We start from the raw sequence: 14999 nt of genomic DNA, 5'->3' as shown, positions 1-14999 counted from the left end.
AAAAAAAAAAAAAAAAAAAAAAAAAAAAAAAAAAAAAAAAAAAAAAACCCAAAACCAAAGCATCCAACTCTTGATCTCGGCTCATGGTTCGTGAGTTTAAGCCCCACATCAGGCTGACAGTGCAGAGCCTACTTGGGATTCTCTATCTCCCTCCCTCTCTGCCCTCCCCTCCCTCCCTCCCTCAAATAAATAAATAAACATTTAAAAATAAATAAACATTTTAAATAAAATCTTTTTAAAAAAGAAAATATAATAAAACTTTTAGAACAAAACATGAAAAATTATTGAGATTCCATATACTAAATCTTTATTTAAGAATTTTATATAGGGGCACCTGGCTGGCTCAGTTGGTAGATCATGCAACTCTTGAGCTTGGGTTTGTGAGTTCAAGCCCCACACTGGGTATAGAGTATGCTTAAAAATTTTTTTAATCTTAAAGAAAAGACATATGTCATTTTTCAAGTCTCATTATCTTCATCTGATTCTAAATTCTGATTTTTCCTACAGAAGATGAAAAGGTTGACTTGGATGTGTTGATGGAAGCAGCCAGTGCTTTTACAGGTGAGTGAGAACTTGTGTAAGATACCATAAAGTTGAGATCTTGATGCCTTGTAGAGAATTACCCTTTTAAAGCAGTACTTGAGCAGTAGAGCAGTACTCTCTAGCCATCATCAGTAAGTATGCTTTGTTCTTTTACTTATTTATTGATGATTTTATCTTATTGCCAATAACCTAGATTCTTAGAGATTTAGGAAGAGTGTGGGCACTTTCAAAAAGAAGTATTAACTTGTTCAATATTTTGGTCAGTGTTTATTTCTCCAGTGTTTAGAGAATCAAAATATAGGTGAACACAGTAAATCTCAATGTGAAGTTTTTGCATCAGGAAATATGGTCACTAGGAACAGTCAGCCCCATAACTCAAGTCATGAAGCAATATCAGAGCTATTATTTACCAGTATAATTATGTTCAGTCCATATACCATCATACTGCCCCCATGTTACTCCATGCTATATTGATCCACACACAGAATAGAAGAGTTGTCTTCTTATTTTGATAAAAGAAACTTTTCAGATGTTGAATTTTACAATTACTCTGCATAAGTGGAGTCAGCTTGTGTATTTCAACTTCATCCTACAGTTAGAAATAATGCTATACTATATTATGTTTTTCATAATGAAGAAGAATTAGATTTCTTAATATTTTCACACGAAATGATTCCTATCTATTCAAAGGAGAAAAGGCAGAAGCCAGTGACTTAAAAAATGTACTGGGAAACATGGGAATTGAGATCACTGAAAAAGAGGAGTTGATGCTGTCAGAAACTCTTCCAGTCTCTGGTGAGTATGTAGCACACCACCATGGAGTTCAGGGAAACGTGGCACTGTGGGCTTCTGGGTGAGAACTGTCTAATTCCCTAAGAAACCCCCTAAGGAAAATGCAGTCCAGACATAAGAAACCCCATTCTCATCACTTGTGTTTTAGTTAGGAAATGATTAATTTATAAGTGAAAAATATACAAGTCAATGGGCCCTTGCTAAATATTTTTTTAACTTTTTTAAGTTTATTTATTTATTTTGAGGGAGTGAATGAGGAAAGGCAGAAAGAGAAAGAGAGAGAGAGAGACAGAGAGAGAATCCCAAGCACATTCCACACTGTCAGTACAGAGCCTGATACAGGGATCGATCCCAGGAACCATGAGCCAAAATCAAAAGTCAGATGTTTTAGTGACTGAGCAACACAGGCGCACTCCCCTCCCCACTAAATATTTTAAATGCTACACAGCTGAACTCTCCATGGCCCCCCTGAATGTGCCTTCCCGTCTCCCCATAATCCAGCAACTAAATGATAAACACCTGAGAGCAGGTCACCTCCAGGGCCATGTGCTGGGACTGTTACTATCTGAATCTGATTGGTCAGTCGTCCAACCAGTCAGTCCCTCAAAAATTCCGCCTCTTGGGCACCTGCACGTACTCGCCCGTAGAGACCCAAGAGGCCAGCCTGTGCTCAGCCTGTGTCTCCTGCCCAGTCTCAAGGACCTCCATGTAGACCTTCTTCCAGTACACACACTCCATAGCTCCTGTCCCCACTTGTCCCTGAAGCAAGAGCGAGCCTACACATCACCGAGGGGGCTAGTACCCCTTGATGGCAGAAGCAGCACTGTGGGCAGCAAATGCCCGACGCCCATCTGTATTCTCCTCACACACACCTAAGGCTGTGGCCGCTCACCGTGCCTCGCATTCCCCCAGATTGTTCTCAAGGAGCTGATTATGAGAATTGGGATATCGGGGTCTACGGCCATACCACCCTGAACGCGCCCAATCTCGTCTGATCTCGGAAGCTAAGCAGGGTCGGGCCTGTTTAGTACTTGGATGCGAGAATTGGGATATCGGCTCTGAGAGAGCAGGTCAGACGCACAGAGAAGCAGATGGGCGATCATGGCGATGCCTGCATATACTTGCCAGGCAGGCAGGCTCTGTGGAGTCTGTCAACACCGCAGACGCTCCCGCCACAGGAAGGGGCCCTTTGGGACAGACAGCACCTGTGGAGATGGGTGGGGCTGGCAGATGTCCCTTGTTCTCCGACCCTGTTGCATTTCCTCTCCATTTATGAAAACAGTTTGTTTAAAGAACAAAATTTATTGAAATATTGTTTTATCCTACTGTTTGGGTTGATGACTATTTTTAATAAAATCCTTTTCTAGGCTCTATCATTCAGGCTACACATAGAGGAATCCCTTGCGGGCCTAGAGCATTGGCAGGGAAAAGGGAGAAAGGCAGAAGCATGAAAGTTAAAGAAAACTAAGAAGAAAGAAGCACATATATGGGTGTATTCGCAGCCTGCATCAGCTACTGTCATAGGTTCCACTGAGGAAATAGATTGAGCACATTGAGGGCATTCCTTTTATTATTATTTGAGGATGAGAGAGAATAAATTTCTTGATGAATCATATCAAATGTCTTATGAAGTTATATAATTCCTTATCCCTTTTCTTTTGACTTGAACTTTACCCTCTCCCACAGGAGATGGAAAGGTGTACAAGAAAAGATTACTGAATAGTGTGAAACCTCTCAAAGGTAAGAATGAGGAGAACAGCAGCTAAAATTTATTATGTTTTGCATTTGCTTTTTTTCTTATTCCTTTTTTTTTTTAAGTTTACTTATTTATTTTGAGAGGGAGAGAGAGAGCAGGAGCTGGAGAGGGACAGAGAGAGAGAGAGAAAGAGAGAGAGAAAATTCCAAGCAGGCTCCACACTGTCAGCGCAGAGCCTGACATGAAGCTCATTTCCGTGGACTGTGAGATCATGACCTGAGCAGAGATCAAGAGTCAGATGCTGGAGCGCCTGGGTGGCTCAGTTGGTTAAGCGTCCAACTTCGGCTCAGGTCATGATCTCGCGGTTTGGGGTTTCGAGCCCCGCATCGGGCTCTGTGCTGACTGCCAGCTCAGAGCCTGGAGCCTGATTCAGAGTCTGTCACTCCCTCTCTCTCTGACCCTCCCCTGCTCACACTGTCTCTCTCTCTCTCTCTTCTAGAAATAAATTTAAAAAAAAAAGAGTCATATGTTTAACCAACTGAGCCACAGGCGCCTCTGCCTTTTTAAATTTCTGATTACACTCATGCTATTCCATTATTCTACTGGTTTAATGACATTGAACTTATGCTCATAACCTACCACTCTTCTTTAGGTATAACTACATGAAGTTATTCTTAATAATATGCAGGAAGTTTGAGATTCTGATTTCATTTACATTGATTATCACAATTCATCACTTATCTAATTCTTCTTTTCATCCATGAATATTTCTTTTTCAAAAATTTTTAACATTTATTCATTTTTGAGAGACAGAGAGAGACAGAGCATGGGAGGTGGGGATAGAGAGAGAGGAAGACACAGAATCGGAAGCAGGCTCCAGGCTCCTAGCCATCAACACAGAGCCCGATGTAGAGCTTGAACTGACAAACCGTGAGATCATGACCTGAGCTGAAGTCGGATGCTTAACCAACTGAGCCACCCAGGCACCCCCATGATTATTTCAATTAAAAGTTATAGCACAGTGGGGCGCCTGGGTGGCTCAGTCGGTTAAGCATCCGAATTCGGCTCAGGTCATGATCTCACGGTTTGTGAGTTCGAGCCCCACGTCAGGCTCTGTGCTGACAGCTCTGAGCCTGGAGCCTGTTTCCGATTCTGTGTCTCCCCCTCTCTCTGACCCTCCCCTGCTCATGCTGTCTCTCTCTCTCTCTGAAATAAATAAAATATTTTAAAAAATGTTATAGCACAGTGCTGAGGGAGCATTTTCTCTTCTCAGCTCCAACACTATCTGGGTTCATTTAAATGGCTCATGTTTCACTCTTCACTTATGGTGCATACACATTCAAAGCTAGCATCTTCTACTTCTTGGACTTACTTATATTATTTACATCCTCTTCTTTCCTAAGGGAAAAGAGTCAGTATCGGTAACCTGGACCCCCTTATAAAGAGCATGGGAATTCAGCTTGAGAAAGAGGATCACCAGGACTTACTGAAACACCTGCCGACTGAGAGTAAGTACTTCAGATACCACTGCACCTTAGGGCTTCTATCTGAGGGCTTCTGAAGGCAAACCTATTGTTTAATCCCTTTGAAAAACGTATGAAAGATTTCAAACACCTATCAAAGCAGAAAACAAACACTATAACAAATACTTGTGTATCCGCTGGCTAGAGTTAACAGATGTTATTATTTTGCTATATTTCTTTCATACATCTTCCTTCCTTTCCATGTATACCTTTTGTTAAAGAAGGTAGTTTCATTAATGACTGAATAAGACCCATTTATCTGGATACAAATGTCACAGAGGCAAAGGCAGTAGAATTCATTAGAAAGAGTTTGCTAAGGGGTAAGAGCCCAGCTAAAATCTCCTGAATTAGAGGGCTCTTAAATTCAAACGCAGAGGCAGTGGCTTCCCATTAAAAACCTGATGCAAAACAACTTGTAAGTGAGCCAGACAGCACATCTTCCAGCACAGCCAGCACATGCCACACCCAAATAAACACATTATTCTTCTTCCCTCATTCAGGGTTCTATTCTCAACTAACGATTGGCAGGTGGGGCTAAGGCCACTGTCACCAGCAAACATCTTTGCTACCCCTACCTGTAGCTGGCCTTAAATGTAGAAAACAGCTTGAGCCCACCTCGTAGTTTAATATTCCCTCTCCCTGAGTAAGTATCCATTATTTTGTCTGGCGCCTCTTCTCATCATGAAAAAAATCACTATAAATCATTTCGTTGTGACATTGTCCCCACATGTTAGCTAGGGGCCCTTAAAATGCTTCCTACCCAAAAAGGTCTGAGTGTTTTGAGGCCATTTAAAAAGAAAAAAGGACAAAATAATTTTTTCTCTAATCCAACAGTGTGATTACTGTACCACTGGAATTTAATCATATATTTAGCTAGCACAAAACTAGATGCAAAACACTGAACTAGAGAGTGTACAGTTTATACGTGGTAGAACAAAGGAAATTAAAGCATAATCTCTGCTCTCAAACAGCTTACTGTCCTGAGGGGTGGAGGCGGGGAATGTAAGCAAAATTTCCAGAGTGGGAAGACAGCATTCTGTCAGGGCTTAACGGTCAGCTGCTTATGTAAATAAATGACATCTAGGCTTCAAATTCCATGTTGTCTCCTGAAATATGCTTCCTTATTGGGTCTGAAGGAAGGGAGAGTCCTATTAGAAGGAATTACAGCTGATCCTTGAACAACATGGATTTGACTGTGTGGATCCACTTATGTACAGATTTTTTTAGACTTCTTTATTAACATTTTCCTTTCCCTACCTTTCTTTATTGTAAACATACAGTAAAGAACACATATAACATATAAAACATGTGTTAATTGACATTTTATGTTATCGGTAAGGCTAGAGGTCAATGGTAGGCTGTTAGTAATTTTTGAGGAGTCAGAAGTTACACATGGATTTTCAACTTTGTAAGCGGATCAACACCCCTACCTCCCACGTTGTTCAAGAACCAACTGTATTATTAAACCTGCTTAATCTCTGTGTTAAGGGTCATTGGATACTTTTTACCCGGTGGTATTAATTAGAAGGATGTTCACTTTAACATTTTGATCTCTCTCTGTTTATTTTGAGTTTAAAAAGTTACTAAGGAAAATTATGAAAAAATGGCTGAATTTGAACCCTTTATATGACTTAAATTCTTCATATCATTTTTCTGTGTCTAAGAGTTAGTCTATGTCTGAATTGCCTTTTTTTACAGAGAATAAAATGGCCGATTTGAATGTGGTGATGGATGACGCAAAAGCTTTTACAGGTAAGAAGTAGTGGTAAAAAGCGAATTCATTGTTAACTCAGACCTTACTGCTTTATAGGGGGGAAAAAGATGCTTTTAAAACAGTAGTTTTCTCTTCAGCTATCACTGACATGTGAAGTTGACCTGCCCCTCCCCCTACAAATTTAAGGGTTAAATGTTTGCTTTATAATCTTACTGTTTGATTTGGGATTTTTCCTGTGTAGACCTACTTATATGGAGTTTGGACCAAGAATGTTTTCCACTTTACCATTGTTCAAACCACCGAAATAGAGGTGATCACTGTTCAGTCTCAAGGTGAAGTTTTTGTAGGACAACCAGGAAGTAGGTGTCAAAAGACCCCGTTATTCAAGAAATACAATGGCATTTGACTTATCTGGGATTGTATCTACTTTTCTTTTGCTTGAATTAAAAGTATAAATTCTATTACTGAACATAATCCATTCGCCCACATGCACTCTAAATCTACACAGGTTAGCAAGTTTCACTGTCAGTTTCCTCTTCTAAGTAAGCCTATGCCGCATAGGCAAGCTTCTCTATAATTTGAAATCATTCGTCCATTCCTAAAATTCTTACGTGTGAGCATTTCTCATCTTTCCAAAGGAGAAAAGGTTAATGTCGGGAATCTGAACAGTGTGCTAAGGAAAATGGGACTAGTACTCACTGATGAGGAGAATGGGGAGCTGCTGAAGACTCTGCCCATTCATGGTGAGCATTTAGCACATCTTTGAAACTTGGATTAATGGGCTTATTATGAAAACCGCTGAAATCACTTATGCATATGTCTAGTAAAACCCATTTAGAAAACTTGGTGTCCCCAAAGAAGAAATCCTGTTCTTACACTTACACTTTAATATTGAAAATTGGCAACATCTTTTACTAATCTTCATCACCAAGGCTAAATTATCACAGCTTCACTTAAATCCTGACCAAGGAAATGAGGGAAACCAGAGGAAAGGGGGAGAAATAAGGAGATAAAGGCTGTTTTTAATTCAACCAGTAGGTAGATTTATATCAGCGAAAGCCTTATCTTTGATTTCATGCTTCCTTGAGGGCAAAATAAAATAAAATCCTGAAGAAATCTGAAGCATTTCCCCCCCTGAGATTATGGATGTTGGATTGTCTTTGTGCTGTATTTGTTAATCTTCCCTTCATTTAACCTGTATTCTTAACCGTGTCTTGTCTTGCAGCTGATGGAAAAGTATATAAGAAGAGATTGCTAAAAGGTGTGAAAGCACTCGAGGGTAAGTGAGAAACACGTGAGAGCGCAAGTAAAAATAAATTCCTCATGTTCAGCATTTGCCTTTAAATGTTCCAACTTTGCTTCCTGCCAATTTTTTAATCCATTGTTTTGGACTGATAACTTCCCATTTTTCTTTGGGTGCATTGACATTTCAGGATGGAAATTCTAACACTGAGTTCTAGCTAACATTCGGTAGGGTTAAATTATTTGTCAGCAATTTAGTGGGAGAACAGGGACCAGGCCTCAGCACAAAGAAAAGCTGTACTACAGATGAGGCCTATTGTACAGCTAGGACTGTACAGACCGGCTGCTGTTTGAACCATGAGTAGACTGGCCTGTTCCTCTCTGTTCACCTCTCTTGGAAAACTGAAGCCATGTCCACTGTACGGGTATTAAGGAAAATATCCTATCTCTACCCTTTATACTAATTCTGTTGTAAACAATTTTTTTTTATTTTTAATCAGAAATTATTTTTAAAACACCAAATACTACAAGAAAACTGTCCAATTCTACCACTTAGAACACTGATAAAATAATTTTAAGTCAAGGGACACCTGGGTGGCTTAGTCAGTTAAGCATCTGACTCTTGATTACAGCTCTGGTCACGATCTCACAGTTTCCATTCATGAGATCTGGGGATTGTCTCTCTCCCTCTTTTTTTTTCTGCCTCTCTGCTGCTTGTGCACATTCTCTCTCTCTCCCTCTCCCCTTCCCTCCCTAAGAATAAATAAATAAACATTTTTAAAAATTCTGCAAAGAATTATAAGTCAGGTCATGGGTATATAATGTACAGCATGGTGATTATAGTTATAATACCATATTGTTTCTTTGAAAATTGCTAAGAGATGGATTTTTAAAGTTCTCACCACAAGAAAAAAAATGTGTGACTCTGCATGGTGATGGATGTTAATAAGACTTATTGTGGTGATCACCCTGTGATAGATACAAATACTAAATTACTATGTTGTACATCTGAAACTGATATAATGTTGTGTGTCAGTTGTATCCCAATTTTTTAAAAAAGTGAGAGTCCTCCTACCCCCCATCAATCTCATCAGTTTCCATAAAGGTAAATACGTTTACTGTCCACCTTTGTCTCAATGGTTATCTTTCTCAATTTTTTCCTACTTTCAACAGAAATATCTAAGTCTAGGGAGAGATATATGTTAATAGTTTCTTCGTGCTCTTTTGCCTTATCCTCCATTGGGGTTTATGATGCATGACCATGATTAGCATTTTCACTCTTAAGCATCAATATTCATGTTCTTATTTCATGCCCTTCTTTCCTAAGGACCAAGGGTCAGACTGGAAAAAGTGAAATCCCTTGTGGGAGACATGGGAATTAGACTGAATGATGAGGAACTCGAGGAACTAATGACCAAAGTGTCAATTGACGGTGAGTATTACAGGTATCATTATGCCCTTCAAAGAAATATTGCACCCTTCTATCAGAACTGCTGAAGGCAGCCTTCCTTTTTTGTATTTAACAAAGTAAATGTAAGTAGAAAAACTTAATCTTGACTCATTAGGAACAGTGTCTCCAAAAATGCTTTTTTAAAAGCTATGTTGCAGGAGCGCCTGGGTGGCTCAGTAGGTTGAGCGTCTGACTCTTTATTTTTCTTAATGCTTTATTTACTTTTTGAGAGAGAAAGCATAAGCAGGGGAGGGGCAGAGAGAGAGGAGGACAGAGGATCTAAAATAGCAGCAAGCCCAATGCAGGCCTCAAACTCTAAACCATGAGATCATGACCTGAGCCGAAGTCGAATACTCAACCAACTGAGCCATTCAGGCGCCCTGAGCATCTGACTCTTGATATGAGCTTACATGTCATGATTTCACGGTTCATGGGATCAAGACCCAAGTTGGGTTCTGTGCTGACAGTACAGAGCCTCCTTGAGATTCTCTCTCACCTTCTCTCTCTGCCCCTCTCCTGCTCACATTGCGTGCTCTCTCATTCTTTCTCTCTCTCTCTCTCTGTCTCAATAAATAAATAAATTTTTAAACTATATATGTTGGGGATACTATTGTAAAAGTCAGTCATGCCTGTAATGCTACACATACAAGTCACTGAAAGAAAAGTGAATTTTTTTTACCTCATTTATAGTGGAACGCGTTCGGGGCACCTGAGTGGCTCGTTGGTTAAGCATCCGACTTGGGCCCAGGTCATGATCTCACTGTTCTGGAGTTTGAACCCTGTGTTGGGCTCTGTGCTGACAGCTCAGAGCCTGGAGCCTTCTTCAGATCCTGTGTCTCCCTCTCTTTCTCTGCCCCTCCTCAACTCATGCTCTGTCTTTCTCTTTTTCCCTCTTTCTCTCTCTCTCTCAAAAATAAGTAAACATTAAAAATTTTTTCTGTAAGGGAACATGTTCATAAGGGAATATTTCAGGGGAAAATTAACAAAGTCAGAAATCAAATGATGAATTTGGAAACTAATTTGACAATAAACTATTTGTAAAAAAAAAAAAGAAATCAAATGATGAATTAGATGAGAATGATTGCAAGACAAAGAGCTAGTACCCCAATGGTAGAAAAAGCCCCCACATATCAATAAAAAACGTACTGAAAGCAGAAAAATAGTTAAATATACAAACAGATAATTCATAAAAGAGCACTATAATTCCCCAGTAACATATGAAAAGATGTCTGACCTCACCAATAATCATAAAAATACAAATAAAACAAAATACAGTATTATTTTCACTCATTGGGCAGGCAAAAATTAGCAAGATTGATAATATCTAGTTTTGGAGAGGATATGAGGAAAGGGACTCACTGACAGGTAAGCATTTGCCTTTGCTATATATGGTCTTAGAAAAGTCACATATCTGGGGGTGCCTGGGTGGCTCAGATGGTTAAGCGTCTGACTTCAGCTCAAGTCATGATCTCACAGTTCGTTGGTTCAAGCTCCACATCAGGCTCTGTGCTGACAACTAGCTCAGAGCCTGGAGCCTGTTTCAGGTTCTGTATCTCTCTCTCTCTCTCTCTCTCTCTCAAAAAAAAAAAAATTAAAAAAAAATTTTTTAAAAGAAGTCATGTAGCAGTATCTATGGGAGGGTGGAGAGGGCCTTCCCTTTTCCCCTGGTGAATCTAGCCAATAGGCCTCATCTGTAGTACAGCTTTTCTTTGTGCTGAGCCCTGGTCCCTGTTCTCCCACTAAATTGCTGACAAATAATTTAACCCTACTGAATGTTTTTTTTTTTTAATGTTTTTATTTTTTTTTATTATTTATTTCTAGGAGAGAGAGAGAGACAGCGTGAGCAGGGGAGGGTCAGAGAGAGAGGGAGACAGAGACTCTGAAATAGGCTCCAGGCTCCGAGCTGGCAGTCAGCACAGAGCCCGACGCGGGGCTCGAACCCACGAACCGCGAGATCATGACCTAAGCAAAGTCGGACGCTTAACCGACTAAGCCACCCAGGCGCCCCTAACACTACTGAATGTTAGTGTCTTCCTATGTTAAATGGGAAGTTGAACTAAATAATTCTCTAGGGTCACTTCTTTCTCTGAAATCAATATAGATAAAACCTGCAAAGTACTTAATGCCGTGTCTAGAAGACTCAGCAAATGTTAGTCACGATGAAGGTGGTGGTGAAGGTGGCGGGGAAGAGGGAGGAGATGCTGGAGAAGAACAGGAGAAAGAAGAAAAGGAAATTCTATGACCTATGCATTAATTTTGCCATTTATGAAAATATAAGTCCTAATTGAATAAATGTTTGTTTACTGATTACGACCTTTATATAAATAAATAGGTGAGATGCAACCAGAGCATTTTATAAGAAATAGCACTGGGCTCACTGTCTTCCTCCTTCACTACTCCTGTCCTTGTTCTTGGCAACTTCCATATCTTTCATGCACACAGATCAGGGCTTTTGACTCTACTGTGCCATAGACTCCTTTGTCAGTCAGAGGAATGGATCACTTTGGAGTATAATATTTTTAAATGCATAAAATAAAATAGGTAAGATTATGAAGAAACTGTATCAACTTATCAAAACATTAAAGATACCAATTATTAGTACCTAATAACACATTTAACAAGTTCTAGTAGTAGATCTAATAATTAATTAGAATTTTAAAGTAGTGATGAGTAGGGCACTCAGTCAGTTAAGCATCTGACTCCAGCTCAGGTCATTGTCTCACAGTCTGTGAGTTTGAATCCCATGTGGGGTGAGCTCAAGCCCTGCTTTGGGTGAACCCCACTTCCCTCTTTGTCTCTGTCTCTGCCCGTTGTGGGATTCTCTCTCTCTCCCTCTCTGTCCCCTCACTCATTTGCACCCTCTCTCTCAAAAAAATATGTGTATACAAAGGGGCCACCTGGGTGGCTCAGTACTTTAAGCGTCTGACTTTGGCTCAGGTTATGATCTTGCAGTTCAAAGGTCCAAGCCCCAGATTGAGCTTTTTGCTGACAGCTCAGAGCCTGGAACCTGTTTCGGATTCTGTGTCTCCCTCTCTCTCTGTCCCTCCCCTATTCACTCTGTCTCTCTCTCAAAACTAAATAAACATTTTAAAACATTTTTAATAATAATAAATAAAGTACTGATGAGCGTAACTTTTCAATATATTTGCAAGAGGTACCATATAATATCCAAAATGTCAGTGATTTGTACTCATAGCAAAGTCATAGGCTTTACTACTATGACTGTGGTTTGTTGCCTAATTAATAATCAAAGAAAATGCACCAGCCCCCTGTGCAGTCAGAACTTAACTACTAATAGCCTACTGTTGACTGGAAGCCTTACCAATAACTTAAGTCAATTAGCAAATATTTTACAGGCTATATGTATTATATACTATATTCTTACAATAAAATAAGCTAGAGAAAATAAATTGTTATCAAGAAATCATAAGGAAGATTGGTGTGCCTGGCTGGCTGAGTCAGTAGAGCATGTAACTCTTGATCTCAGGGTCATGAGTTCAAGCCCCACATTGGGTGTGGAACTTACTTAATTTAAAAAAATCATATTGAAGGGGCGCCTGGATGGCTTAGTTGGTTAAGCGTCCGACTTTCGCTTAGGTCATGATCTCGCGGTTCGTGGATTCGAGCCCCGCGTCAAGCTCTGTGCTGACTGCCAGCTCAGAGCCTGGAGCCTGTTTCAGTCTGTGACTCCCTCTCTCTCTGACCCTCCCCAGCTCACGCTGTCTCTCTGTCTCCTAGAAATAAATAAAACACTAAAAAATTTTTAAAAAAATCATATTGAAGAAAAATACATTTACAGTACTATACTGTATTTACCAAAAGTGTCCATGTATAAGTGCTGTTCAAACCCATATTGTTCAAGGGTCCACTGTACTTTTTTCCCATTCAAGCTCAAGGACTCCCTGAATTCTATCATTAGAGGGTCCATAAACCCCAGGTTAAGAAATCTTGATTAAATCTTAATTAACTCCTGTTATAAGTCACCTGTCTAAACACCCTGACCTCCTGTTCCTTGACTTCTTTAATTTCACTCATCTTTCACTCCTGTCCCCTTAACTGCTACTCACATGGTGATGACCTAGACCTTGTCCTCACCTTATACCTCATCATCTCCCAAAACTCTATTTCATTACCCACCCTCTGACATTTATCTTTACAGTTTATTTACCACGCAGATATTTCTGCCATAACACAATGTAGGAATGCCTGAAGAACCTCCCATTCCATAAAATGTAAATTGCCTCCTAGGGGCACATTACTTAGTGTTGTCTGGTGACTGATCGTAGCAGCTACACTTGTGAGCATAGCATAATGTATAACCTTGTCAGATCTCTGTGTACACCTGAAACTAATAGAACAATGTGTGTCAACTATACCTCAAAAAAATCCCTACCACTTGCTGTGACTCTGTCTCCTCTTCCTCATGCCCATTCACCCTTGAGCCTCATTCCCTACCATGGAACCAGACCAGCTCACAATCATCAGTGACCTCTCTCTCTTGCCAAGATTCATGCTCAAGTCTCTGTTATTTTACTTGGTATCTCATCAGCATTTGACATAGTGACTAACTCATCTTTGTTGAAACATTTTTTTCTCCAGACTTTTGAAGCCCCATACTCACCTAATTTTTTTCTGTCCTTACTGGGAGCTTCTTTTCAGTTTCTGACTCTTTTTCCCCTGCAAGATCTCTAAATAATGAAGGGTCCAGGGATAAACCCTTGGCTGTTTTTTTTTTTTCTTAATCTACACCTTCTTCCTAGGGGATTGCATCCAGTCTCATTGGGTCAGATAACTTCTTTAAGCTGAGAAAAGCAAATTTATATGTCCAGCTCAACCATCCTAAGTCAGGAATGATATCTCAAACTAGCTACTTGATATCTCTACTTGGGTGTCCAAAAGGCATCACTAATTTAATGAAATATTGATTAATTCCCCTAAAAAGGCTTGAGTCTTTCTAGTAATGACATCCCATCTACCTTGTTGATTGAGAAGGAGGGTAAGGAGGGTCAGAGAAGGGAACAAATAGTTTCCCTTCCTTGATTTGTCCTTTCCCTTACATCCCACATTTAAATCTAGGCTCCACATGGAAAATATGTCCAGGATTCATCCATTTATCACCACCTCCACTGCTGACGCCACTAGCATCTCTTTCCTGGACCACTGAAACAGTCTCCTGTCTAGTCCCCATTCCTCCAGTTCCCGTGCACAGCAGCCAGAGTGATCTTTTGAAAGCTAAAATCTGGTTAAATTACTCTCCTTTCTCCAAGGCCTCCAATGACCTTCCATTGCAACCGGAATAAAACCCCACCTTTATCATGGGGGCCTACAGCGCCCTGCGTGATTTGGCCCATGCACACCAGCCTTTTCTCTGCCTCTCAATCACATCAAATTCATGCCCAACTTAGGGTTGTCCCTCCTGCTGTTTTTCTACTTGGAACTTTCCTCCCCTCTTTCTTTATATGGCTATCTTCTTCCTGTCATTCAGCTTGAAGTCTGAATAGTCCTCAGAGAGACCATCTCTGACTTCCCTGTCAAAAGCAATCCCACCACTATTCTTTATTATATAACCCTATTTTATTTCGATGATATTATAACAGTAATTCAAATGATCCTTTTTGTTTATTTGTTTATATGCCAATTGTCCGTTTCCCTCTGTGAGATTGTACGTCCACTCCTTGACAGCAAGAACTCTGCCAGCTGGTTTACTTTTGTACCCCCCCAAAGCCTAGCAAAGTGCCTGGCACACAGAAGGTACCCCCTTAAATATCTGTTGATTAACTGACTAAATTTTAAAAAATACTCAGGATCAGGTTCATTTGTCCTTTCCCCCATCCTTACTGTAACCAATCACTTCTTAGTTTAATCTTACTCTAGTGGTCTCTAAAGCAAAGAAAAAAGAAGATATAAGAATGATTTATTACAGATTGAAAGCTTTCTTCATTTCTAAGATAACACTGTTATCTCTGAGGTTAAGTCCATAAAATCCTAAGGAAAATTTAGGAAAACGTTACTGAATTCTCACGGTCTTCATAGTTTCAG

At 40.0% G+C, this 14999-nt stretch overlaps 1 protein-coding gene across 2 annotated transcripts in view; it reads left to right on the top strand.

Annotated features, from left to right (window-relative positions):
- Positions 1 to 14999, top strand: part of EFCAB3 (EF-hand calcium binding domain 3) — a 122509-nt gene that overhangs the window by 55419 nt on the left and 52091 nt on the right. For both annotated transcript variants that reach the window (XM_039250638.1, XM_039250639.1), the window contains 8 exons: positions 508 to 561; positions 1234 to 1338; positions 3022 to 3075; positions 4435 to 4539; positions 6253 to 6306; positions 6907 to 7011; positions 7494 to 7547; positions 8838 to 8942. In XM_039250638.1, the coding sequence (XP_039106569.1) occupies positions 508 to 561; positions 1234 to 1338; positions 3022 to 3075; positions 4435 to 4539; positions 6253 to 6306; positions 6907 to 7011; positions 7494 to 7547; positions 8838 to 8942 (636 nt within the window). The remainder of the gene's footprint in view (positions 1 to 507; positions 562 to 1233; positions 1339 to 3021; positions 3076 to 4434; positions 4540 to 6252; positions 6307 to 6906; positions 7012 to 7493; positions 7548 to 8837; positions 8943 to 14999) is intronic.

This window comes from Hyaena hyaena, unplaced genomic scaffold, assembly GCF_003009895.1.
Source record: "Hyaena hyaena isolate Hyena2069 unplaced genomic scaffold, ASM300989v1 scaffold_378, whole genome shotgun sequence".
Taxonomy (NCBI): Eukaryota; Metazoa; Chordata; class Mammalia; order Carnivora; family Hyaenidae; genus Hyaena; species Hyaena hyaena.
This window is presented reverse-complemented; position numbering and strand designations above follow the sequence as displayed.